The sequence below is a fragment of the Oryctolagus cuniculus genome, chromosome 18 (assembly GCF_051225735.1).
Source record: "Oryctolagus cuniculus isolate XC-2025 breed Fujian yellow rabbit chromosome 18, ASM5122573v1, whole genome shotgun sequence".
NCBI classification, from domain to species: domain Eukaryota; kingdom Metazoa; phylum Chordata; class Mammalia; order Lagomorpha; family Leporidae; genus Oryctolagus; species Oryctolagus cuniculus.
In genome coordinates, this window is record NC_142884.1 from 2,802,518 (window position 1) to 2,826,611 (window position 24,094).

The window sequence follows — 24,094 nt, forward strand, 5'->3', positions numbered from 1 at the left end:
TTCCTGGTCTCCCATGGGGTGCAGGGCCCAAGCACCTGGGCCATCCTCCACTGCACTCCCGGGCCACAGCAGAGAGCTGGCCTGGAAGAGGGGCAGCCGGGACAGAATCCGGCGCCCCAACCAGGACTAGAACCCGGTGTGCCGGCGCCGCTAGGCGGAGGATTAGCCTATTGAGCCGCGGCGCTGGCCAAAATGTACAGTTCATTTTAAAAAATACTTTTACAGGTTTTTTAAGCACCACCAAAATGTAATTGCAAAATATTTTCTTCACAAGAAACTCTGAACCTGTTAATGGTCATTCTCCATCCCTTCTTACCAACCCTAAGCAATTTCTAATCTACTTTCTGTCTCTGTGTCATTATCTGTTCTAGACATTTCATATAAATGAATTTCATATAAATGTGGTCTTCTAAATGTTAGTTTCTTGTACTCAGTATACTCAGTATAATACATGTAGTATATATCAGCACTTCAATATTTTCTATGGTTAATATGAACATGTGAATTATCACCACTCTTTGGCATTATAAAGCTGCAGTGAATAATAATTATTACCACTTTTTACATGTTTGGGTTTTCACTTTATTTTTTTATTAAAGGTTTATTTATTTATTTGAAAGAGTTACACAGAGAGAGGAGAGGCAGAGAGAGAGAGAGAGAGAGAGGCCTTCCATCCGATGGTTCACTTCCCAATTGGCTGCAACAGCTGGCTGGAGCTGTGCCAATCCGAAGCCAGGAGCCAGGAGCTGCTTCTTTGTCTCTCACGTGGGTGCAGGAGCCATCTTCTACTGCTTTCCCAGGCCATAGCAGAGCTGGATCGGAAGTACAGCAGCTGGGTCTCGAACCGGCGCCCATATGGGATGCCAGCGCTTCAGCCCAGGGTGTTAATCCATTGACCACAGCGCCAGTGTCATGTGTTTTTACCTTTTAAAACATTTATTTGAAAGCCAGAGTGACAGAGAGACTAAGAGACAGAGAAAGATCTTCAGTCTACTGGCTCATGCCCCAACTAGTCACAATAGCCAGGGCTGGGTCAGTCTGAAGCCAGGAGACCAGAACTCCACCCGATCTCACATGTGGGGGCCCAGTACTTACAGCACCTTCTATTGCCTTTCCAGTTGCATTAGCAGGAAGTCAGATTGAAAACAGAGCAGCCAGGAGTTGAACCAGCACTTCTAAATGGGATGTCACTTTGCAAATGGTAGCTTAACCCATTGTGCCACAATACCAACCAATCTCTGTATGTTTTCACTTTTCTTTTTTTTAAGATTTTTTTATTTGAAAGTCAGAGTTATAAAGAAAGAGAAGGAGAGGCAGAGAGAGAGGTCTTCCATCCTCTGGTTCACTCCCCAAATGGCTGCAACAGCTGGAGCTTTTTCCAAGTCTCCCATGTGGGTACAGGGACCCAAGGACATAGGCCATCTTCCACTGCTTTCCCAGCCCATAGAAGAGAGCTGGATCAGAAATGGAGCCGCCGGGACTTGAACTGGCGGCCATATGGGATGCTGGCACTGCAGGTGGCAGCTTTACCTGCTACGCCACAGTGCCGGCCCATTTTCACTTTTCTTAGCTATAAACTTAGAGCTGAAATTGTTGGATCATACAGTTACTCTAGGTTATGGACTGAATTGGGCCTCCTCCAATTCATTTGTCAAAAGTCTCAGTTCTAGTACTTTAACTATATTTAGAAATAGGGTCTTTAATGTGGGTAATTAAGTTAAAATGAGGCTGTTCATAGGAGACCCTAATCCAATGTAACTGCTGTCCTTGCAAGGGGGTACAGACACAAGGGATGCACAGGCGGAGAGGGAAGAGTAGGTGGAGAAGCAGGGAGAAGACAGCCATCACAAGTCAACAAGGTCCTCAGGAAACACCACAGCTGCCAACACTTTGGCCTGAACTTTCACCCCTGGAACTTTGAGAAAACAAATTTTTGTTGCTTAAGATACTTGGTCTGTGGAGTCGGTGCTGTGGCTCAGTGCGTTAAAACCCCAGCCTGCGGCACCAGCATACCATATGGGCACCAGTTTGAGTCCCAGCTGCTCCTCTTTTGATCCAGCTCTCTGCTATGGCCTGGGAAACCAGCAGAGGATGGCCCAAGTCCTTGGGCCCCTGCACCGGTGTGGGAGACCGGAAGAAGCTCCTGGCTCCTGGCTCCTGGCTCCGGATGGGCGCAGTTCTGGCCATTGGGGTCATTTGGGGAGTGAACCAGTGGAATGGAAGACCTCTCTCTGGCTCTACCTCTCTCTGTAACTCTGCCTTTCAAATACAATAATTCTAAAAATAATAAAAAAAAATACTTGGTCTGTGGCATTTTGTTATGGCAACCCTAAAAAATCAATATACTGCATACTAACCTTTTGAGAAACTTCCACAATGCTTTCCAAAGCAGCTGCACGATTTTAGATTCTCACCAGCAATGTATGAAGATTCCAATTTCCCCACACTCTTGCCAGCACTTATTATCTTTTTATCCTGGCCATCACGGTGGGTTTGAAGTATGCCACTGTGGTTTTCATTTGTCTTTCTCCAATGACTTAGTGATGTTAAACACTGTTTCAAGTTCTTAGGAATCATGTATATATTTCCTTTAGAGAAATGAATATTCAAATCTTTGTCAACTTAAAAATCTGTAGTATCTATATTCTTATCAATGAGTTGTAAGTGGTCTTTACACGTTCTAGATGCATGTCCTCATCAGATGTCTCAACCGATTTTTTCTTTTAGAGGCACAAAAACAGTTCTAACGGGGAAGTTTAGCCTTTTCTACAAATACTACTGTAGCGATTGCACATCTATCCATAAGAAATGAGAGAACACTGACCTAAACTTTAAATATCTCATACAAAAGTTAACTCAAAATGGATTGTGGGCTTAGATTTGTTTCAGTACTAGCCTGTGAAAAATTAAACAAGGCTTTCTTATTATAATTGATGGTGGAATAAATGCTGCCTCTTCTGCCCGAAGATTCCACGATTCCTCTCTACAACTCAAGATTCTGCACTTAGGAAATTCTATTAAACTTGGATATGGCAGGCAGACATCTACCGGTGATTACTCATTGAAGGACAAATGTTTTAATGCAAATCAGATAAACTGATTCACCTTGTGACTACCAACCTTCATAGAGGGTTCTACAAACAGAAGAAATTCACGAGAAAACAAAAAAATATTACCACCTGGCTTCTTCAGGTTACCGATACCCAATCTCTTCATATGTCTGTTAAAACCGGGGGGAAAAAAACAAAAACCTAGAACTTTGATGTCTTACCTTGCATAGGGTTTTAGTTTTTAAAAGTAACAGGGGGCCGGCGCCGCGGCTCACTAGGCTAATCCTCCGCCTAGCGGCGCCGGCACACTGGGTTCTAGTCCCGGTCGGGGCGCCAGATTCTGTCCCGGTTGCCCCTCTTCCAGGCCAGCTCTCTGCTGTGGCCCGGGAGTGCAGTGGAGGATGGCCCAAGTGCTTGGGCCCTGCACCCCATGGGAGACCAGGAGAAGCACCTGGCTCCTGCCATCGGATCAGCGCGGTGCGCCGGCCGCAGCGCACCGGCCGCGGCGGCCATTGGAGGGTGAACCAACGGCAAAGGAAGACCTTTCTCTCTCTCTCACTGTCCACTCTGCCTGTCAAAAAAAAAAAAAAAAAAGTAACAGGAAAAAAAGAGACAAACACGCAAAAGGAAGAAGCAATTATTTCAACACTCACACAAAACCAACTACAGTGTCTGCGGACTGTGTTCCTTTAAACTCCTTACACGGAGGGCTGTTTTCCAACAGTGACGACCGTAACCCCCTCCGGGCCCTCACGGATCCCCGACCCACAGCGGGACGCGCTTGCACCCTACGTGGGCTCCGCGACGGCGGGGAGTTCAGTCAGCGTTCCAGCCGCGACAGCGAGCACACCCGGGCGCCGGACCCCGGCCCCGCGGGCTGGCCGCCGCGCCCTGCGCATGCGCCACCACGGCCCGCCCGCCAGGCCCCGCGGATCCCGGGGGTCGGAGCGGCGTCCCGTGGGCGGCGCAGGCAGCGGCGCGTGGCCCAGACGACCCGAGAGCGCGGACGACTCGCAGCCGACACGCGGGACCCAGCGGCGGCCCCGGCGCCCCCGGGGCTAGCAGTCCCAGAATGCTCTGCGCCGCGCCGGCCCGGACCTCGGACTCCATTTCCCGGCGGCCCCTGCGGCAGGCCGCGGCTGCCGGCCCCAGCGCCCAGGCACCTTTGTGAGCGCGGCCGGCGACGGGAGATCGAGCCCCGGCCCCGGCCCTCTTCTCCGCGCACTTTGCGGACCCGGAGGGAGGAGTCGGTGAGGAGGGCGGGGGCGGGCGGGCACTGGGCAGCCCCCACCCCCACCCCCGGGACGGGGCTGGCGCCGGAAACGGGCGCCGAGGGCGGCCGTGCCGCCGTGTGGGAGAATGTGTGTGACCTTGTGGGACGGCGTGTGTGGCCGTGCGAGGCCTCGTGCAGCGCCGCGAGACCGTGTGACAGCGTGGGACGGTGCGGGAGGAACCTGGGAGGGTGCAGGGGCCTGTGACCGCGTCTGCGAGGCTGTCGTCGTGTGTGGGCGGTGTGAGGGGCGTGCGACTGCGGGCGGGGCGTCCTGATCCCCAGACCCGGGATTCTTCAGCGACTCACTTTCCGAGGCAGACTCAGAAGTTGGGATGGCTGTTCGCACGGGCAGCCGCTCCCGCCCCTTTCCTCTCCCTGAGAATCCAGGTGGACTTCCAGGCAGAGTTTCTTAACCAGGAACAGATCCGGCCTGTCCTAACTCTGGACATGGGCCCCTCTGGTTCTCCAAGGCATGCGCTCTGTGGCTTTTTCTCCTGTCCTTGCAAAAAGGCTAGGGACAAACGCCCTGTCAGCATCACCGCCTGGTGAAGACTAACAAGCAGACTTGGTCTCCACTTTGGTTACTTGCATATTACCATGACACCTCAGGTAATTCGCCAACGGTCTTCCTGTGTGGGAGCTTGCAAGACCCTTAGTTGATAATGCCATTCTGTAATTGCGTTACTGTTTATAAACAGACAACCTGTGCACAGAAAATGTATATTCTTGGGATGTAAAGCATTAGGAAACATAAACTATATATTAATTACTTCTTCAGTGACACATAGATCTGCTTCCGCGGTGGGGAGAGAAACGGAAGGAGAAGGAAAGGAGCTTCGGAGGCTCGTGATGCTGGGAGCTGCAGGAAAGGCCTGGTGTTTTGTGGTTTGTCCCCTCTCCCAGCTGTTTCTCAGGATTCTTCCCTTCTCCACAGAGGAGCCTGAAGAAGCAGGACCGAAGAACTGTCATACATTCTTAGTCTTAAAGCCATGTCCAAGGTAAGGACGCACTTATTTTCTGAGTTGCCCTCTCACTTCTCAGATTATGTGAACATTTTGCTTTTCTTTCCAAATTCCCCAGCCTAACGAAGTCCATTTATTGAGTAAACTGCTCTTCATGTCTTCCATTCCACTAAAAGGAAGTCCTAACAAGTCCAGTGATCTTTTTTCTCCCAGCCAGCATTTTCATCTTCATTCAAGAAATAGTTCAACACCTTGTGTGAGTTCAGTGTGTTGTCAGGGAGATACATACTCCTGTGTGATACAAAAGGCTTCACTGTGGGGACTTTATTCATTGTGGGTGAGGGGTGTATTCAGTTGTGACTGCTAGCAGAGGGCTTTTCCAGAGATCTGGATTTGAAAGGAAGGCAAGAAAGGAGGGATGTGGGTAGTGTTTTTTTGTTTGTTTGTTTGTTTTTAGATTTACCTATTTTGCAAGTCAGAGTTAGAGAGAGGGAGATATATACAGAGAGAGATCTTCCATCCACTGATTGACTCCTCAGATGACTACAATAGCCAGTGCTGGGCCAGGCCAAAGCCAGGAGCCAGGAGCTTCTTCTGGGTCTCCCACGTGGATGGCAGGGACACAAGTACTTCAGCCATCATCTGCTGCTTTCCCAGGTGCATTGGCAGGGAGCTGGATCAGAAGTGGGGCATAGTGGCGCTGGCACACGGGTTCTAGTCCCGGTCGGGGCGCCGGATTCTGTCCTGGTTGCCCCTCTTCCAGGCCAGCTCTCTGCTGTGGCCAGGGAGTGCGGTGGAGGATGGCCCAGGTGCTTGGGCCCTGCACCCCATGGGAGACCAGGAGAAGTACCTGGCTCCTGGCTTTGGATCAGCGCGGTGCGCCGGCTTCAGCGCGCCGGCCGCGCCGGCCATTGGAGGGTGAACCAACAGCAAAAGGAAGACCTTTCTCTCTGTCTCTTTCTCTCACTGTCCACTCTGCCTGTCGGAAAAAAAAAAAAGTGGGGCAGCCAGGACACAAACTGGCGCCCATATGGGATTTCGGCATTGCAGGCTTTACCAGCTGTGCTACAGTGCCAGCCCCCTTACTGCACAGTCTTCGTCATATCATAGGCAGGGTCTCTTGCTCAGTATGATTTTGAGGAATGGGATGTGCTGAGTCTTGAGTATTAAAGTGTGAATCAGCTGGGAGAGATGTTTTCCAGGTGCCCTGAGCTTTGATGAGTAAACTTCCAGGAGTAGAGAGGTACCATTTAAGGGACATTCTGAGCAGCAGGCTACAGCTCTGATATTCTAGGTCGTCCAATTAAGATTAGCAGGATTAATATCAGAAAATAGAAGAACTTTTTTTGAAAAACGTACAGTCCATGTTTTTAAAAAGCTATATAAATCCATAACAAAACATCAAAAATACATGGAATAGGAACCAGAAGAAATGAACCAAAAGAGCATATAATGTCCAGAAATAAATGCAAGTATAAGAAAGGAGAATATTTATTCACTCACTGCATATGGTTACTGTGTAGTAAGTACTGTGGTAGGGGCCAGCACTGTGGCCTAGCGGGTTAAGCTGTTCCTGTGATGCAGGCAGGCCACATGGACACCAGTTTTTGTCCTGGTTGCTCCACTTCCAGGCCAGCTTCCTGCTAATGGCCTAGGAAAAGCAGCAGCAGGTAGCCAAGTGTTTGGGCCACTGCCACCCACATGGGTTACTTGGATGAAGCTCCTGGGCTCCTGGATTTGGTCTGGCCCAGCTGGGGCCATCTGGGGAGTGAACCAGTTATCTCTCTCTCTCTTTCCCTCCCTCTCTCTCTGTAAATAAATCTTCTTTTTTTTTTTAAAGTACTATGGTAAATAGGCCGGCACGCCGCTCACTAGGCTAATCCTCCACCTGTGGCGCCAGTATTCCGAGTTCTAGTCCCGGTTGGGGCACCGGATTCTGTCCCGGTTGCTCCTCTTCCAGTCCAGCTCTCTGCTGTGGCCCAGGAAGGCAGTGGAGGATGGCCCAGGTGCTTGGACCCCTGCACCTGAATGGGAGACCAGGAAGAAGCACCTGACTCCTGGCTTCAGATCGGCACAGCCTGCCGGCCGTAGTAACCATTTGGGGGGTGAACCAACGGAAGGAAGACTTTTCTCTCTGTCTCTCTCACTAACTCTGCCTGTCAAATAAAAAAAAGGGGGGGGGGATCAGCTAGAACAACACTGTCCAATAGAATTTCCTACAATGACTGATGATAGAAATGTTTTATATTTGTACTGTCCAATCCAGTAGCCATTAGCCACATGTGGCTTTGAACACTTGTATATGCTAGCCTGACTGAGGAACTGAATTTTCAATGTAGATTAATTTAGATTTAAATAGTCTTATGTGACTAGTAGCTACTGTATCTGCACAGATTTAGGCTCATAAAATGAAAAGGCCAGAAGGAAGATTATGGATGATCTTGTCCGAGTTACTCATTGTACAGATGAGAAAAAAGAGGTAAAGGAAGGAAAGGGATATGTCTGTGTTACTAGTTAGTGACTGAGTCAGAGTTAAGAAGTTGTAAAATACTTTGAGGGTCAGTAGCATAGATGATGGTTAGTGATTTGAAGACAGAAGTAGGAAATAATGAAGGACACTGGAGAAACTCTGCTGGGGGCCATCATGTCACTTCCGAGAAACTTCATTGGCTTTCTATCTTACTGGAATGAAATGCAGCATCCTTCCTGTAGCCTATAAAATGCTATGGAAGTGTCGGCGTTTCCCTCCAACTGATAATCGGCAGTGCCCTTTCCTGTCTGACAGAGGCTTTGTCTTTTCAGACCCGACTCATGTTTCCATCTTTCTCAAAGGCCTTTCTTTCTCAGATTGTTCTGCTTTCAGAAGTGTTTTAGAGATGTTTCAGTAGTTCAGCTTTTCAAACAGCTGATGCGTGCAACTATTTCTTGGGACTATACTCTTCTGCCCCTTATGGCTAGTTGCAACTTTTAAAAATATTTATTTATTTTATTTATTTGAAAGGTAGTCAGAGATCCATCATGGCCCACGACATTCAGCGATGGGCCAAACTGAAATGAGGAACCAGGAACCAAAATTGGGTCTCTCACGTGGGTGGCAGGGACTCAACCACTTGTGCCACAACCTGCTGCCTCCTACCATGTGCATGAGCAGGAAACTAGAATCAGGAGTGGAGCCAGGCACTCTGATATAGGGTGCAGCATCCCAAGTAGTATCTTAACTACTATGCCAACTGCCTGCCCCACCTCCTTAGCATTTTTTGCATTACTCAGACACTAGCAGTTCACATGTTGACTCATTTTTCATTAAAATTGTTTCTGCCTAAGATGACCAATATATTTGAATATACCTTCAAAAGGAAGACTCTGCGAAGAGTCATATAAGAGTAGGGGTAACAGTGGGGGATCTGTCACTCAACTTGCTTGTTTAACGCATACATCTGTGTAAGTCATAGTTTTGCAAAATCACTTGTTTACTATGTCTATTACATATATTTAATGTTAGAAAGTCAACATTATAAGCATCAAATATATTTACATATAACCCTGTTGATATCACCAGAACATTGACCATGCTGTTGTACAGCTGGGAAAAATACCAGTTTAGACTACTTACATCTTAGGAGGTTTAACTCGTGACCTGCCCCCACACTTTCTTTACTGCCCATTGTGTCTTGATTTCCCTATACTGAAAAATGCTCTGGCAATTCATTTGAATAATGGATTATTCTATTCTTGATTGTTTACAGTGATGTGTTATTGCACGATTTTGTAATTGTGTATGTTCTGTTTTCTCCACCAGTAGAAAATATCTCTGCAGTGATACACTTCCTATGACAAAATATCAAAACTAAGCATAGAGAAGACATCTAACAGTTACTTGTCACATGTTGCTAAAACCCAAGATGCCATCAGATAATTTCACTCTATGTACTATTTCTCTCTGCAAGTGCAGTCAGTATGACTCTTTGGCCTAGGCTTATGTGAGGATCTGAACCCTAATTGAGCCAGAACATGTTTATGTTATTTCAGGATTTGGTGACATTTGGGGATGTGGCTGTAAACTTTACTCAAGAGGAATGGGAGTGGCTGAACCCCGCTCAGCGGAACTTGTACAGGAAGGTGATGTTGGAGAACTACAGGAGCCTAGCGTCACTAGGTAAGCAACTTTCAGTGCTGTATCTGGGAAGCCTCTGTATGCTTTACTACCATCTCTCTTTCTGTGGTCCCCAGAATAGGCTGAGCTGTATAGAACTGGTAAGCTTTATTAGACTATTTTCTGCAACTTCATCTTCCCTAGTCTTCAGAATACTTCCTCTCTTCGTTCTTTTCATCAACTTCCTCTTGTAATGCCCCACTTTCCTAATGTCTGAGAGACTGTTCTTGATTTCGACACATGGCTCATTCTCCCTTCATTTCTTCTACACAGGAGTTTCTGCTAAGCCAGATGTGATCTCATTATTGGAGCAAGGAAAAGAACCCTGGATGGTGAAGGAGGGAACAAGAGGCACATGCCCTGGTGAGTGAAAGTGAACTAGTGAAGTGGAAGCCATTTCCTGGAAAAAGCTCAGGTATTCTGAAAGGTTCCAGCTTATAATTGTTTCTTCCTGATAGATTTTATTAAAAGCTCAAGGCTTGGGAAGAAACATTGAGGTAATTTTAGCATGAGCTCCCCTAATTTATTCTCTGTGTATTTTATCTCCTAAGTTACTATCTTCTCTGATGACCCGTTTTTTTCATTCTCTGGGTCCTGTGTTACTCATTTCTTTTAGATTGAAAGATTAATGCATTTACTTATTCACGTATTCTTTTGCCAAGATTATTCAGAGATTTCTAAACCATCAAAGAAAAAAAGGTGTTTCTAGTTTTATTTTCAGGACTGGGTAACTGGAAGGTGATGGCACTTAATAAAATAACCAGAATAAAATGATAGGAGGAGAGATGATGAATTTACTAGGAAACATGAGAGATGTATTTTTATGAGATGGGGAGATTCCCAAGGGAAGAAATGCAATGTGCTATTGGGTTGGAAAACAGGGGTTCAGAAAAAAAGTGTGATTTAAAGATATTAGTGTGAGTGAGCGATCACCTTAGAGTTTGTGAGGCAAAGCCTGATGCTTAGGCATTTATGGGGAAGTGGGTCTTTGAAAACTTTCTCAGTGTTCTCTAGAATTTATGGCTTTGGTTAAATGTTATATTTTTCTAGGTATTTATCCTATTCATTTGGTTATCATATTTCCATGAACTTGGGCAAAGTAACCTATAATTATTTTTATTTCTTTTATATCCAATTTTAATTTATTTTATATAATAATTCTATTTTAGAAGAATCTATTTATTGGGTTTGCCTGTCATAAATCATTTTTTATTTTTTAAGACTCAGCTTATGGATTTATCTGTTAGTGCTTCCATTCTTTCTTTTCCAATTCACTATTTTTGCTTTTCTCTTAACTAATTCTTTTAGTTTTATTTTGCTCTCCATGTTGCTAAAATGAAACCTTAATCTATTCTTTTCATCCTCTCTTAAGTAATGAAATTACTAAGTTTACTAATTTTCCTGAGTTTATCTTCAGCTGTCTTCTAAAGATTCTGATACGTATTTTTTAAATTTACATTGTATCTAAGAGTTGTCTAGAATAGTTTTCTGGTTTTATTGCATTTTGATCAGATTGTTTTACTATATTTGAACAGATGGAATTATTAAAGAATTATTTAGACGCAGTAAACTATATCCGTATTAACTGTACAATTTGATGAGTTATGACATTTGCATACACCCTGAAATCATAACAATGCAGATACAGCATTTCCATCATAACACTGCTGTCTCTTTGCAGCCCATCCTCTTTTCCACACCTACTTCCAAACACTAATCTGATCTTTGTCATTTTAGATTAGTTTGCATTGAAACTAATGGGAAGCATGTAGTATCTATTCTGTTATATTTGGCTTATTCCACTCAGCATAATTATTTTGAAATTCATCTGTATTGTGGCATGTATGCAAGTTGAGCTGTATTATGTTAAATAGTATCCATTCACAACAAAATGTTTTATACATCCACTAGCCTGGTGATGGACATTTAGGTTGTTTCCAGTTTTTGGCTATTATAAAGCAAACTGCTATGAAGTATGCAGAGGACGTTGTGTGAACATACGTATTCATTTATTTTGAGTGAATAACCAAGAGTGGAAGAACTAGTCATATTAAGCATATGTTTACTATTTTAAGAAACTGTCAGATAGTCTTCCAGAAGGATTGTACCGTATATTCGTTCCCTCTAGCAGTATATGAGAATTCCAGTTGTTTCCATATCTTCATCAGATCTTAGTAATTTTCAGTAGTGTTTCTAATTTTAGTCATTCTAGTGGCATATTATGGTTCTAATATGCATCTCTGTGATGACTAATAATGTTGAACATCTTTTTTTAAGCATATTGGTCATGCATATATCTTCCATAAAGTGTTTGTATCTTTTGTCCCAGTTTTATTGTGTTGATGGCCTTCTAATTATTGAGTTGCAAGAGCTGTGTATATAGTCGTTCTAAAATTTTTCTTTATTTATTTGAAAGATCTCCCACGTGCTGGTGCACTTCCCAAATGCCAACCACAGACAGGGCTGGGCCAGCCCAAAACAGCAGGGACCTCAGTCTGGGTCTCCTACATGGGTGGCAGGGACCCAGCTACTTAAATTATTACCTGCTACCTCTTAGGGTGCATGTCAGCAGTAAGCTGGAATTGAGAGCAGAGTGGGGACATGAACCAGGAATCCCAAGCAGGCAGTGTCTTAACAACTACACCAAATGCCCTACCCTCTCATACCTGTATACAGTCTTAAAATAAGTTCTCTGTTATTTATATATATTGGGATATATGCCTGCCAATTGTGACTTACCTTTTCGTTTTTACGCTGCTCTCTTTTGTAGTGCCAAAGTTTTCCATTTTTAAAAGATGTATTTATTTATCTGAAAGGCAGAGCTAGAGAGAGAGAAAGGTCTTCCATCTTCTGGTTCACTCCCCAGAAGACCAAAGGACCCAGGAACTACATCCATGTTTCCCATAGAGATGACAGGGGCCCAAGCCGGAGCCATCTTCTGATGCCTTTTCAGGTGCAGTAGCAGGGAGCTGGATCAGAAGCTCCCTGACAGGACTTGAACCAGCAACCCAGCATGGGGTGCTGGCATCACAAGTGGCTGCCTGACCTGCCGCACCACAACACCAGCCCTGACATTTTTCAAATCCAGTTTATTCATTAGTTTTGGTTGGAGCTTCGTTTACCTATCTAGGAAATTCTTGCTACTGACAGATCACAAAGGTTTTCTTTTAGGAGTTATGTATTTTTAGGTTTTACATACAGTCTGTGATTCATTTTGAGCTAATTTGTGTGTCTTAATATGAGGTAAAGCTTGAGGTTCATTTTTTTCCATGTACATACATATCTGTACAGTTGCCTCTTTACTCCTTGTTGGGACTTTCCTTCCCCATCGTATTGCCTTAGTACCTTTGCTCAAAATTAGTTGATTACATTTACATGAGTTTGGTTCTCGACTATTCTGTTTCAATGACCTATGTATGTCTTTCACTACTACCACAGTTTGGAATCCAGTAGCTTTATCATAAAAAGGACAATTTGTAACATTGGTTTGACTATTTTATTTTAGATCATTTGCATTTCATATACATTTCAGAAGAAATTCCTCTCTTAGGAATATTTTGTAGTATCCAGTAGAGTGGGCTTATATGTCTTTAAAAAATCTATTCTCAAGTTATTTTATGGTATTTTGAATGCTATTATAAATAGAATTATTTAACATTACATTTTTACAATAGTTTGCTGCCAGTATGCAAAAATATTAATTAGTTTTAAGACTAAGTTCGTATCTTATTGCCTTCTGGATTCATTGGGTAGTGGTTCTAATAGTTGCTTTTTTAAAAGATTTATTTATTTATTTGAAAGGCAGAGTTACAGAGATGGAGGAAGACACACAGAGATCCTAACTGCTGGTTCACTCCTCAAATAGCCATAGTGGCCAGCGCTCCGGCAGGCTGAAGCCAGGAGCCTGAAACTCCATCCAGGTCTCCCATGTTTGTTGCAGGAGCCCAGGTACTTCAGCCATCTTCCTCTGCTTTCCAGTGCATTAGCAGGAAGTTGGATCAGAACTGGAGTGGCCATACTCAAACTGGCTCTCTTATGGGGTGTCTGCATTGCAAGCTGTGGTTAAACACTGTGCCACAACACTGTCCTCCCTAGTAGTTGTTTTGTAGGTTCCTGAGAATTTGTCTAAGGCAACCATGCCATCTGCAAATACAGCTTTATTTCTTTACTTATGATCTTTATGACTTCTTTTTCTTTACATATTGCAGTGACTAGGACCTCCTGGACAGTGTTGAACAGAAGTGGTAAAAGCAGATATACATGTATTCCAGTCTTAAGAGACGTATGTTCTTTCACTATTACATAGATGTAAGCTGTAGGTTTTTCAGATGCTCTTGATCAGTTTGAAGAAATTCCTTTCTATCCTGGTTTGCTAAGAATTTTTATAATAAATAGGTCAAAAACTATCGGCTGGCGCCACGGCTCAACAGGCTAATCCTCCGCCTAGCGGCGCCGGCACACCGGGTTCTAGTCCCAGTCGGGGCGCCAGATTCTGTCCCGGTTGCCCCTCTTCCAGGCCAGCTCTCTACTGTGGCCCAGGAGTGCAGTGGAGGATGGCCCAAGTGCTTGGGCCCTGCACCCCATGGGAGACCAGGAGAAGCACCTGGCTCCTGCCTTCGGATCAGCGCGGTACACCGGCTGCAGCGTGCCGCCTGCAGTGGCTATGGGAGGGTGAACCAACGGCAAAGGAAGACCTTTCTCTCTGTCTCTCTCTCTCTCACTGTCCACTCTGCCTGTAAAAAAAAAAAAAAAAAAAAGGAAAAACTATTGAAATCATCATGTGATTTTCATTTAATCTATTAATACAATGAATTACATTGATTTGTTTTCTAATATTAAACCAACCTTGCATTTCTGAGATTAAACCCTACATGGTCAAGATTGTGCTTCTCATGTTACTGGATTTGATTTGCTGCAGTTTTATTAGGAATTTTGCATTTATGTTCATGTGCTACATTGAGCTGTAGGTTTACTTTGGTAATTTCTTTATCTGGTTTTATTATCAAGTAATACCAGTCTTATGAAAACAGGAAATATTTTTCCCTCTTTTATTTTCTGAAAGAGTTTGGATAGAATGGTTTTATTTCTTCTTTAAATGTTTGGCAGACATCACCAGTGAAGATATCTGTGCCTAGAATGTTTTTTATGTAATAGGTTTCACAGTTATATAGTTCTTGAATCAGCTTTGGTAGGCTATATCTTTCAAGAAATTTGTGCTTTCAAGAAATCTAAGGCAACAAGTTGCCTAATATGAGTTATAAATAATATTATCTTTTCAATGTCTGTGGGATGTTTAATGATAACTCCTCTTTCAGTTCTAATGTTGCTGACATCTGTTCCAAGCAAAAAGACTTGGTCAATGATCTCTTCAAAGAAGATTTGGCTTCATCTTCTTTTTGTTTTCTCTTAAGTTATTTTCTCTTCTTAGCTTTTTTGTTTCTGTCTACTTTCTTTGTCTTTGTTTCAGTCTGCTCCTGACTTCTTTTTTCCAAAGATTTTTAAAGGCACACTGAAAGAAAGAGAGGGAGAAAGAGATTTTCTGTCTGCTGGTTCACTCCCCAAATGGCCACAAGAGCCCTGGGATGGGCCAAGCTGCAACCAGGAGCCAAGAACTCCATCCAGGTCTCCCTCATTGGTGGCAGGGGACCAAGCACCTGTGCCATCATGTGCTTCTTTCTCAGGTGCATTAGCAGGCAGCCAGGTTGGAAGCCAAGCAGCCGGATTGGAACTAGCACTGTGAGGTGGGATGCTGGCGTTGCAGGTGGCTGCTTAAACTGCTATACAACACCAACCCTTTTCTTCACTTGCTTGGTGATGCCTTAGAGTATTGATTTTCAGAGTTTAAGTTTCTTTTCAATATAAGTATTTTAAAGCTATAAATTTTCCAAATTTTCCTTTAAGAACTGTTTTAGGTAGGTAGGATTTAAGGAAAATAAATTATTTTTAAAAAAAAGAACAGTTTTTAGCTGTATCCCACAAGTTTTGATATGTTGTACTGTCATTATTAATCAATTCAAAGTATTTTCTAATTTCTCCTGTTATACTCTTTAGCTCATAGATTATATAGAAATATGTATTTCTTCTTCTTTTTTTTTTTTTTTTTTTTTTTGACAGGCAGAGTGGACACTGAGAGAGAGACAGAGAAAGGTCTTCCTTTGCCGTTGGTTCACCCTCCAATGGCCGCTGCGGCTGACGCACTGTGGCCAGCGCACCGTGCTGATCCGATGGCAGGAGCCAGGTGCTTCTCCTGGTCTCCCTTGCGGGTGCAGGGCCCAAGCACTTGGGCCATCCTCCACTGCACTTCCTGGCCACAGCAGAGAGCTGGCCTGGAAGAGGGGCAACCGGGACAGAATCCGGCACCCCGACCGGGACTAGAACCCGGTGTGCCGGCGCTGCAAGGCAGAGGATTAGCCTAGTGAGCCACGGCGCCAGCCAGAAATATGTACTTCAATTCCAAGAGATTTCAAGTTTATTGGACCTCACTACTGATTTTTAATTTAATTCTGTTGAGGTTAGAAAACATACTTTTTATGATTCCAGGATTTTCATTTTCTTGAGACCTGATCTGTTTTGCCCAGCATGTGGTCATCTTACTGAAGGCACCATGTGCACTTGAATGCAAGTTGCACCACTGTTGGGTATAGTGTTCTATAAATATATTAGATCAAGGTAGTTAATCCTATTGAGATTCTCTAGGTATTAACTAATTTTTGTCTAGTTTTTGTCAATTGCTGAGCAAAGCATATTAAAATCATTCATTAGCATTATGCAATTGCCTATTTCTTTTTTTTTTAATATTTATTTATTTATTTGAAAGTCAGAGTTACACAGATAGAGGAGAGGCAGAGAGAAAGAGAGTGAGTGCCTCCCATCCGCTGGTTCACTCCCCAATTGGTCTCAATGGCTAGAGCTGCACTGATCTAAAGCCAGGAGCCAGGAGCTTCCTCCAGCTCTCCCATGTTGGGTGCAGGGGTCCAAGGACCTGGGCCATCCTCCACTGCTTTCCCAGGCCATAGAAGAAAGCTGAATCAGAAGTGGAGCAGCCGGGACTAGAACCGACACCCATATGGGATGCCGGCACTGCAGGCAGCAGCTTTACCCGCTATGCCACAGCACTGGCCCCGCTTATTTCTATAACCATTTTGTTTTATGTATTTGAGGCTTTCTATTAGCTACCTACACACTTCTGGTTATTATGTCTTCCTGAGGAATTGATCTATTTATAATTATGACATGACTCTCTTAATCTTTGGTAATACTCTATTTGAAGTCTATTTTATCTAATATGAATATAGTCTTGTACCCTTCTTACACTTAACTGTTTTCATGTAACAGCTTTCTCCAGTTACTGTATCCTTATAGTTAATGTTTTCTGTAAGCAGCATATGGCCTGGCTTTCCTTTGTTATCAGTTCTTACAAAGTTGGCCTTTTCTTGGATGTCTACGCCATGAATATTTAATATAATTATTCACATAATTTTATTTGAGTCCATCATTCAGTTTTTTCTTTGCTCTTTTTTTTTGTGGCTTGGTTCCCACTTTCCTGTATTCTCTATGGTTGTCTGAATATTTTTTAGAATTCTACCTCAATTTATATGATGGATTCTTACCCCTCTTCTGATCTAATTAACCAGAAACTGCAGAGGTCAGCAATCTGTAATTCTGATACTCTAAAACTTGAGAATCATGGCTGTAATGATTGTAATATTACAGCATGAATGTTTCTATCTAAGATGAATCAATATAATAAAGACCATACCTGCATTTTTACTTTCTTATCACACTTTTATAAATTTGCTTCTGGGTTTAATTAGATTCAGTGCACCCTGTCATTCACTTCATATTCCCTGCCCAAAGAGCTCTAGGATTTCATCTGCATGTTGACCTTCTTTTGAGGTATTCTTGAAAGTGATTTGTAATTATTTGTTTAGAGGGAGGGTAGAGTTTGGAAGGGCATTGAGGTAGGGCATCAAGAGTTAGCAGCTTCAATTCAAGTATCCTGTCTTTAGATTTTTCTTCCTACCAGGTCTGGCTATCTACCTAGTTAATATGTCCAGTACAGTGGGGGTTTCATACTTGATTTAAGCCATTTACCCCATTCATGTAAGCAGATCATTCTAATGAGAGGATGAATTAGTGTTCTACATCATGTATTCTTGATTCATTATTCATTAAATTGTTAAATACCTGCCAAGCCTATCTTAGGCAATGGGTATCCTTAAGTTAAAAAATAAAATAAAATAAAATAAAAAACAAGTCTTACATGTGAAAGTTTACATTCTAGTGAGGATACAAGAGTAAATTAATATGTAATATAAGTAACAAGTACTATGAAGAGCAAGATAGGAAAACAGGTCGGGTGTAATATTTTATCTTAGATGGTCGAAAAGGCCATAATGAACACGTAATATGTCAGCAGAACCTCAAATGAAAAAATGTATTGAAGGAATGGGTCCAGCAGATATCTGGGGGATATGTTTTGTAGACAGAGAAACAGTAAGTGTGCTATTCTTAACGTCTGAAAAATGCTAACCCTTATAGCTGAAGAGGAGTAGGCAAGCGAGAGAGGAATGAAAGATGAGGTCAGGGCTGGTGTTGTGGTGCAGCAAGTTAGGGTACCACCTGCAATGCTGGATCCTTTGTGGGAATGCTAGTTCAAATCCTGGCAGCTCTACTTCTGATCCAGCTCCCTGCTAATGTGCCCGGGAAGGCAGTGGAAGATGGCCCAAGTCCTTAGATTTATTTTATTTATTTGAAAGACAGAATTACAGAGAGAGGTAGAGACAGAGAGAGAGGTCCTCCATCTGCTGGTTCACTCCCCAGATGGCCGCAACGTCTGAGCCAGAACCCAGGAGCCTCCTCTGGGCCTCCCATGCGAGTGCAGGGGCCCAAGGACTTGGGCCATCTTCTACTGCTATCCCAGGCCACAGCAGAGAGCTGGATTGGAAGAGGTGCAGCTGGGACTAGAACCAGTGCCCACAAGGGATGCCAGTGCCTCAGGCCAGAGCCTTAACCTGCTGCGCCACAGCACCAGCCCCAAAATACTACCTTTCAAATACATAAATAAAAAATAAAATGGGAGGTTGGTGTTGTGGCTTTGCAGATAAGGCTGCAGCCTGCAATGCCCACAGCCTATATGGGCTCTGGTTCATATTCCAGCTGCTCCACTTATAATGCAGCTCCCTGCTAATGCATGTGAGAAAAGCAGCAGCAGATGGCCCATGGGGAGACCTGGAAGAAGCTCCTTAGGTTCTGGCTTCAGCCTGGCTCAGCCCAGGCCATTCTGGTCATCTAAGGAATGAGCCAGTAATGGAAGATCTCTTTCTCTCTCTGCTTCTCTGTCTCTCCCTCTCCCTGTAACTCTGACTTTGAAATAAAAATAAATCTCTACAAAAAGAAAAAGAAAAAAAGAAAGATAAGGTCAGAGGATACCAAATCATGTCATTTTGTAAACCTTGACAAGAATTTTGCTATTATAAATGTGTTGACAACCACTTGAGCCAGAGTGTTGTGACCCAATTTGGGAATGGAACAGGAAAGCCAGATTAAAGCCTGTGTAAGTTAATAAAAGCAAGCAGCTTGGTACAAAGTTATTTTTCATGAGGGCAATTTAGCTTCAGGGGTCAACTGAAATTTTACATTTAAGTGGAACTTATCACATAGAAAAGGTTTTTAGGAAGACTTTCTTTTCTAACTGCAAAAGTTTAACCATAGAGTCTCATGAGCATCCTAAGGCCATCTGGTGTATCTTTAGGTATAGGTATCTAATGGATACCTATAGCTAAATTATCCATATTTTAAAATTGGCTTTATAAAGATAATTCAGCTTGAATGCAGGATAACCTGCAGCAAAGGAGGAATGATGTTGAGGATTGTTATATTAACAAATATAAAATAATGTGATTTTAGATGACTTCTCAAATGTTTTCTGACATTTACCTTACTGGTTTTACATGATTTTTCCTTAATCAACTATTTGCATTCTCACTGGTTATAACTTCATACTTTTTAGATTGCATTAAGAGCTATTAAATCCTTGAACTTCACATGTACTTTATTCACTCACTTTTATTTTAGAAGTTTATTATATTATAATCAATAAATATAAAATGTTTTTGATATCTTTTAGATTGGGAGTATGTATTTGAAAGCAGTGAATTTTCATCAAATCAAGATATTTTTGAAGAATCATCCAAACTAATGACAACGGGAAGAAGCCATCTTGGTCATAGCCTTGACTGCCGCAGTTTGAAAGAAGACTCTGAAAGTTTGGACTGGTGTAAAAAACATTTGGGAAGTCAGGAGCCACATTCTAGTCAATTGATCATCGATGATAAAGAAATCCTCTCTGAAGATCAAAGTAATAAGTATAATAAACCTTGGCAAACATTCCATCAGGTTGCAATACTAGATATACAACAGAATTTTCCCACCAAGGAAACAGTACATAAGCATGTGCCACAAAAAAGAAGTTACCGAAAAAAATCTGTTGAAATGAAACACAAGAAAGCCTATGTAGAAAAGAAACTTTTGAAATGTAATGAATGTGAGAAAGTCTTCAACCAGAGTTCCTCCCTTACTCTTCATCAGAGAATCCATACTGGAGAGAAACCCTATGCATGTGTTGAATGTGGGAAAACCTTCAGCCAGAGTGCAAACCTAGCTCAACATAAAAGAATACACACTGGGGAGAAACCCTATGAATGTAAAGAATGTAGGAAAGCCTTCAGCCAGAATGCACACCTTGCCCAACACCAGAGAGTTCACACTGGAGAGAAACCTTATCAGTGTAAAGAATGTCAAAAAGCCTTCAGCCAGATTGCACACCTGACTCAACATCAGAGAGTTCATACTGGAGAGAGACCTTTTGAATGTATTGAATGTGGAAAAGCCTTTAGTAATGGTTCATTTCTCGCTCAGCATCAGAGAATTCACACAGGGGAGAAACCTTACGTATGTAACGTGTGCGCAAAAGCCTTTAGCCATCGTGGGTACCTAATTGTGCATCAGAGAATTCATACTGGAGAGAGACCCTATGAGTGTAAGGAGTGCAGGAAAGCCTTCAGCCAATACGCACATCTTGCACAACATCAGAGAGTTCACACTGGAGAAAAACCCTATGAATGTAAAGTGTGTAGGAAAGCCTTCAGCCAGATTGCATACCTTGATCAACACCAAAGGGTTCATACTGGAGAGAAACCCTATGAATGCATTGAATGTGGGAAGGCCTTTAGCAATAGTTCATCACTTGCACAACACCAGAGAAGTCACACTGGAGAAAAGCCCTATATGTGTAAGGAATGTAGAAAAACGTTTAGCCAAAATGCAGGCCTTGCTCAGCATCAAAGAATTCATACGGGAGAGAAACCTTATGAATGTAACATCTGTGGGAAAGCCTTTAGCTATAGTGGATCTCTGACCTTACATCAGAGAATTCATACTGGAGAGAGGCCCTATGAATGTAAAGACTGCAGGAAATCCTTCAGGCAGCGTGCACACCTCGCTCACCACGAGAGAATTCATACTATGGAGTCGTTCTTGACTCTTTCCTCACCTGCCACATCCAATCAGTTACCAAGACCTGTAGGTTTTATCTCTTAAATCTGTTAAGAATCTGACCCCTTTAATCATTTCCATTTTATCATCCTAGTCTAATACATATTAATCTGTTTGATATAGAATATGGAAATAACATTCTACTTGGTCTCTGTACTTTCACAATTCTTTGTCAGTTGTCCACATTGCATCAAACCTATATTTTTAAAAAGTAATTCTGATCATATCATTTCCCTCTTATTAAAATCCCTCAGTGGCATCCCTTAATTGTAGGTTAAAGCATACATTCCTCAAAATAGCTAAAAGATCCCCAACGTCCTCCAATACCTTTTTGTTGGACTACCTTCTAAATCCCTTTTTCAAGTAAATATCCATCTTGTTTTCAGGATACTCATCCAAAATTAAGAACTTATTCCAACATCAAATAGATTTTGGTTCCAATCCTTCCTCTTCCATTTTGTAGCCCTCTAATTAGGGGGTCCATTTTGTTCTTTTAAACTTCAATCCTCTTACTTATATTATGGAAATAATAATGGTACTACCTCAAAAGTTAGTGGGAAGGGTAAATAATGCATGTAAACTCAGCAGAGTGCCTAGCATAAAATAATAAATATTAATGTAAAGAAAAAGATACCATGTATAAAAAGAAGAGTTGATATCTCATTCCCTCACCTGAGAAATAAGAAGCAACTTAGGGTCGGAAAGGTAGGAAGTTTTTTGGTTTTTTTATCGCTAAGGAAAGAAATTGCGAGGAGTTTTGATAAGGAACAGCAGTAACTCTTCTGCAGACAGTGATGAGGATATCTGATATAGTACTGATGTTAGTTTCCATGATGATATGGGTTAGATGGTGGCTTCTATTTCAAAATGAATATAGATACTCTGACTTCATTGACAAGAAAAGCAACCTCATTAGATACTCAACAATGTGAAGAAGCGAGACTTTCTTTTAGAACAGGCAGAGTTAACAGAGATGTATTCACTATTCACATGTAAACAAAGGCAAAACAGAAATTTGAAAACTTGAAAAGGCAAATAGCCAATGAAGAATTTAAAATGAAGTGTACGTTTGGCCCCCTTTCCTAGTTCCAGTTGGAAAAACTGTATCAAACATTTAAATTAGAAGTTTCCAAGGATCCATAGCTACAGGAGAAAAGAAAGCAAAACGTTAGGCTAGTACTCATAAACTGCTGCTCAGACACGTTTGATTTGGTATGTGTTGAGTTTGAAATGAACAGGAACACCTTTGGGAGAGCATTTGTTTTCCAGTTCTCCAAAGTTCAAGCCATTACATGTTTCTTTCTATCTAGTGTGCTTTATTCTTTATTTGTATTACTTTCTAACTCCTGACGGCTTTGAGTATGCAATCAATACAGTAACCAGTTCATATATGAATACAGATACAAGGAAAATGATGAAAGTTTAATGAAGGATGAAAATGAGGACTTGAATAGACACTTTGCTCTTCTCTGTGGGAAGACTTACTGTTACACAGATGTTAGGAGCTCACAAATTAACCTGCAGATTCTTTGGACCTAACAAAATCCCAAAAAATGTTTCAAAGTTTGAAACATTGCATGTGAACAATACACACACATTCATACAGATATACACATAAAATATGGAATAAAAGTGACTTCACATCAGTGATTTTATAGTACTGGGAAAATTGATTCTGTTCTGTATAAAAAACAAGCCATTTCTGTACTTTAAAGTTGATGTACCTAAATGTGGAAAGGAAAAATTAGAGAATGCTGACATTTTATAGTGATGGATAAGAACAGTCTTAAAAATGGCATGAGATCTAGAAGCCTCCTCCTCTCCTCTTATACACAAAGATTCATAGGTTAATTGCATAAGAAACATTTTTTTAATGTTCAAAGAGTTACAAGATTCTTTTAAGTTTCAGAATGGGAGAAAATCATTACAACACATAACCTATAAAATTCACATCTTCAACATAAAAGTGCTCCTACAAATCAATTATAAAGTGACAGCTTCTGACCCCTATGGGCAAAATACATAAACGGGCAATGTGTGACTTATAAACTAGGATCAGGAAAAAAAAAAAAAAAAAAAAAAAAAAAAAAAAACAATAAGATAGCCATTTTCCAGTATACTGCTACATTTTCATTGTGAAAGCATAGATGTGGGAAAGTATGAGTTTGTGTAAATTTTCTGGTTGGCAATCTGACAAAATTTTCATTGGGAAAACTAGGCACACAACTTCTCCCCAGATCCCATTCATAGGCATGTGAAAGGTACCAAACAAAAGGACAGAAGGGTAAGGGGTCATCAGTTGATGAGAGAGTTAAATGTTGTAAAAGACAAAAGGAAACTAGAGTTCATTCACAAAGTACAAATGGCTAAAAACAAACACCTGATTAACCTCCCCTCAACTTCAGTGTTTAAAAGGTTAACCTTAGTATCAAGGGAAGCTTAACAGTATTTAGAGAAACAAAGTTAAACAGTGTAATGTCAAATATTGGCAGTGATGCAGGGAAATGATTACTAACATGGCAGCTACTGATGAGGCAGAGAGGTTTTTTGTTTTGTTTTGTTTTGTTTTGTTTTTGCTTTGTTTTGTTTTGTTTTAGAGACAGAGTGGGTGAGAGACTGAGAGACATAGGGAGAAAGGTCTTCCTTTTCCGTTGGTTCACCCCACAATGGCCGCTGTGGCTGGCGCACTGCAGCCGGCGCATCGCACTGATCAGAAGCCAGGAGCCAGGTGCTTCTCCTGGTCTCCCATGCAGGTGCAGGGCCCAAGCACTTGGGCCATCCTCCACTGCCTTCCTGGGCCACAGCAGAGAGCTGGACTGGAAGAGGAGCAACTGGGACAGAATCCGGCGCCCCAACCGGGACTAGCTGGCTCAGAAGAGGAGCAGCAGGGACTACAACCATATGCCCATATAGCATTTATGCAAATGCTCAGATTTTTTATCATGTTAAATGTTTCTTCTGGAGAGGGAACTAGGATTGGCTGCTAAGTCAAAGGGAGACCTAATCTATCTATACTGTCTAAAGTCTAAACCAAGAAAATGATAATGTAAGTTAAAATTGTTTAAGATATGAAAACAAATTGAACTTGTGGAGAACTAGG

General features: G+C 42.3%; 1 protein-coding gene across 12 annotated transcripts; it reads left to right on the forward strand.

The window, feature by feature from the left end:
• Positions 1-206: 206 nt before the first annotated feature.
• ZNF583 (zinc finger protein 583) lies at positions 207-22,638 on the forward strand. Of its 12 annotated transcripts, none has more exons than XM_089319963.1 (6): positions 3,638-4,300; positions 4,834-4,932; positions 5,258-5,321; positions 9,315-9,441; positions 9,712-9,801; positions 19,568-22,638. In XM_089319963.1, the coding sequence occupies exons 3-6, from the start codon at positions 5,313-5,315 to the stop codon at positions 21,037-21,039; spliced, it is 1,698 nt and encodes a 565-aa protein (XP_089176089.1). In that variant the 5' UTR covers positions 3,638-4,300; positions 4,834-4,932; positions 5,258-5,312; the 3' UTR covers positions 21,040-22,638. The 12 variants fall into 12 exon arrangements, with proteins under 12 accessions (XP_089176092.1, XP_069919557.1, XP_089176089.1 ...); XM_089319960.1 differs by having other exon boundaries at positions 3,641-4,300; positions 5,102-5,321; XM_089319961.1 differs by lacking the exon at positions 3,638-4,300 and adding an exon at positions 4,320-4,491 and having other exon boundaries at positions 5,102-5,321.
• Positions 22,639-24,094: the final 1,456 nt, after the last annotated feature.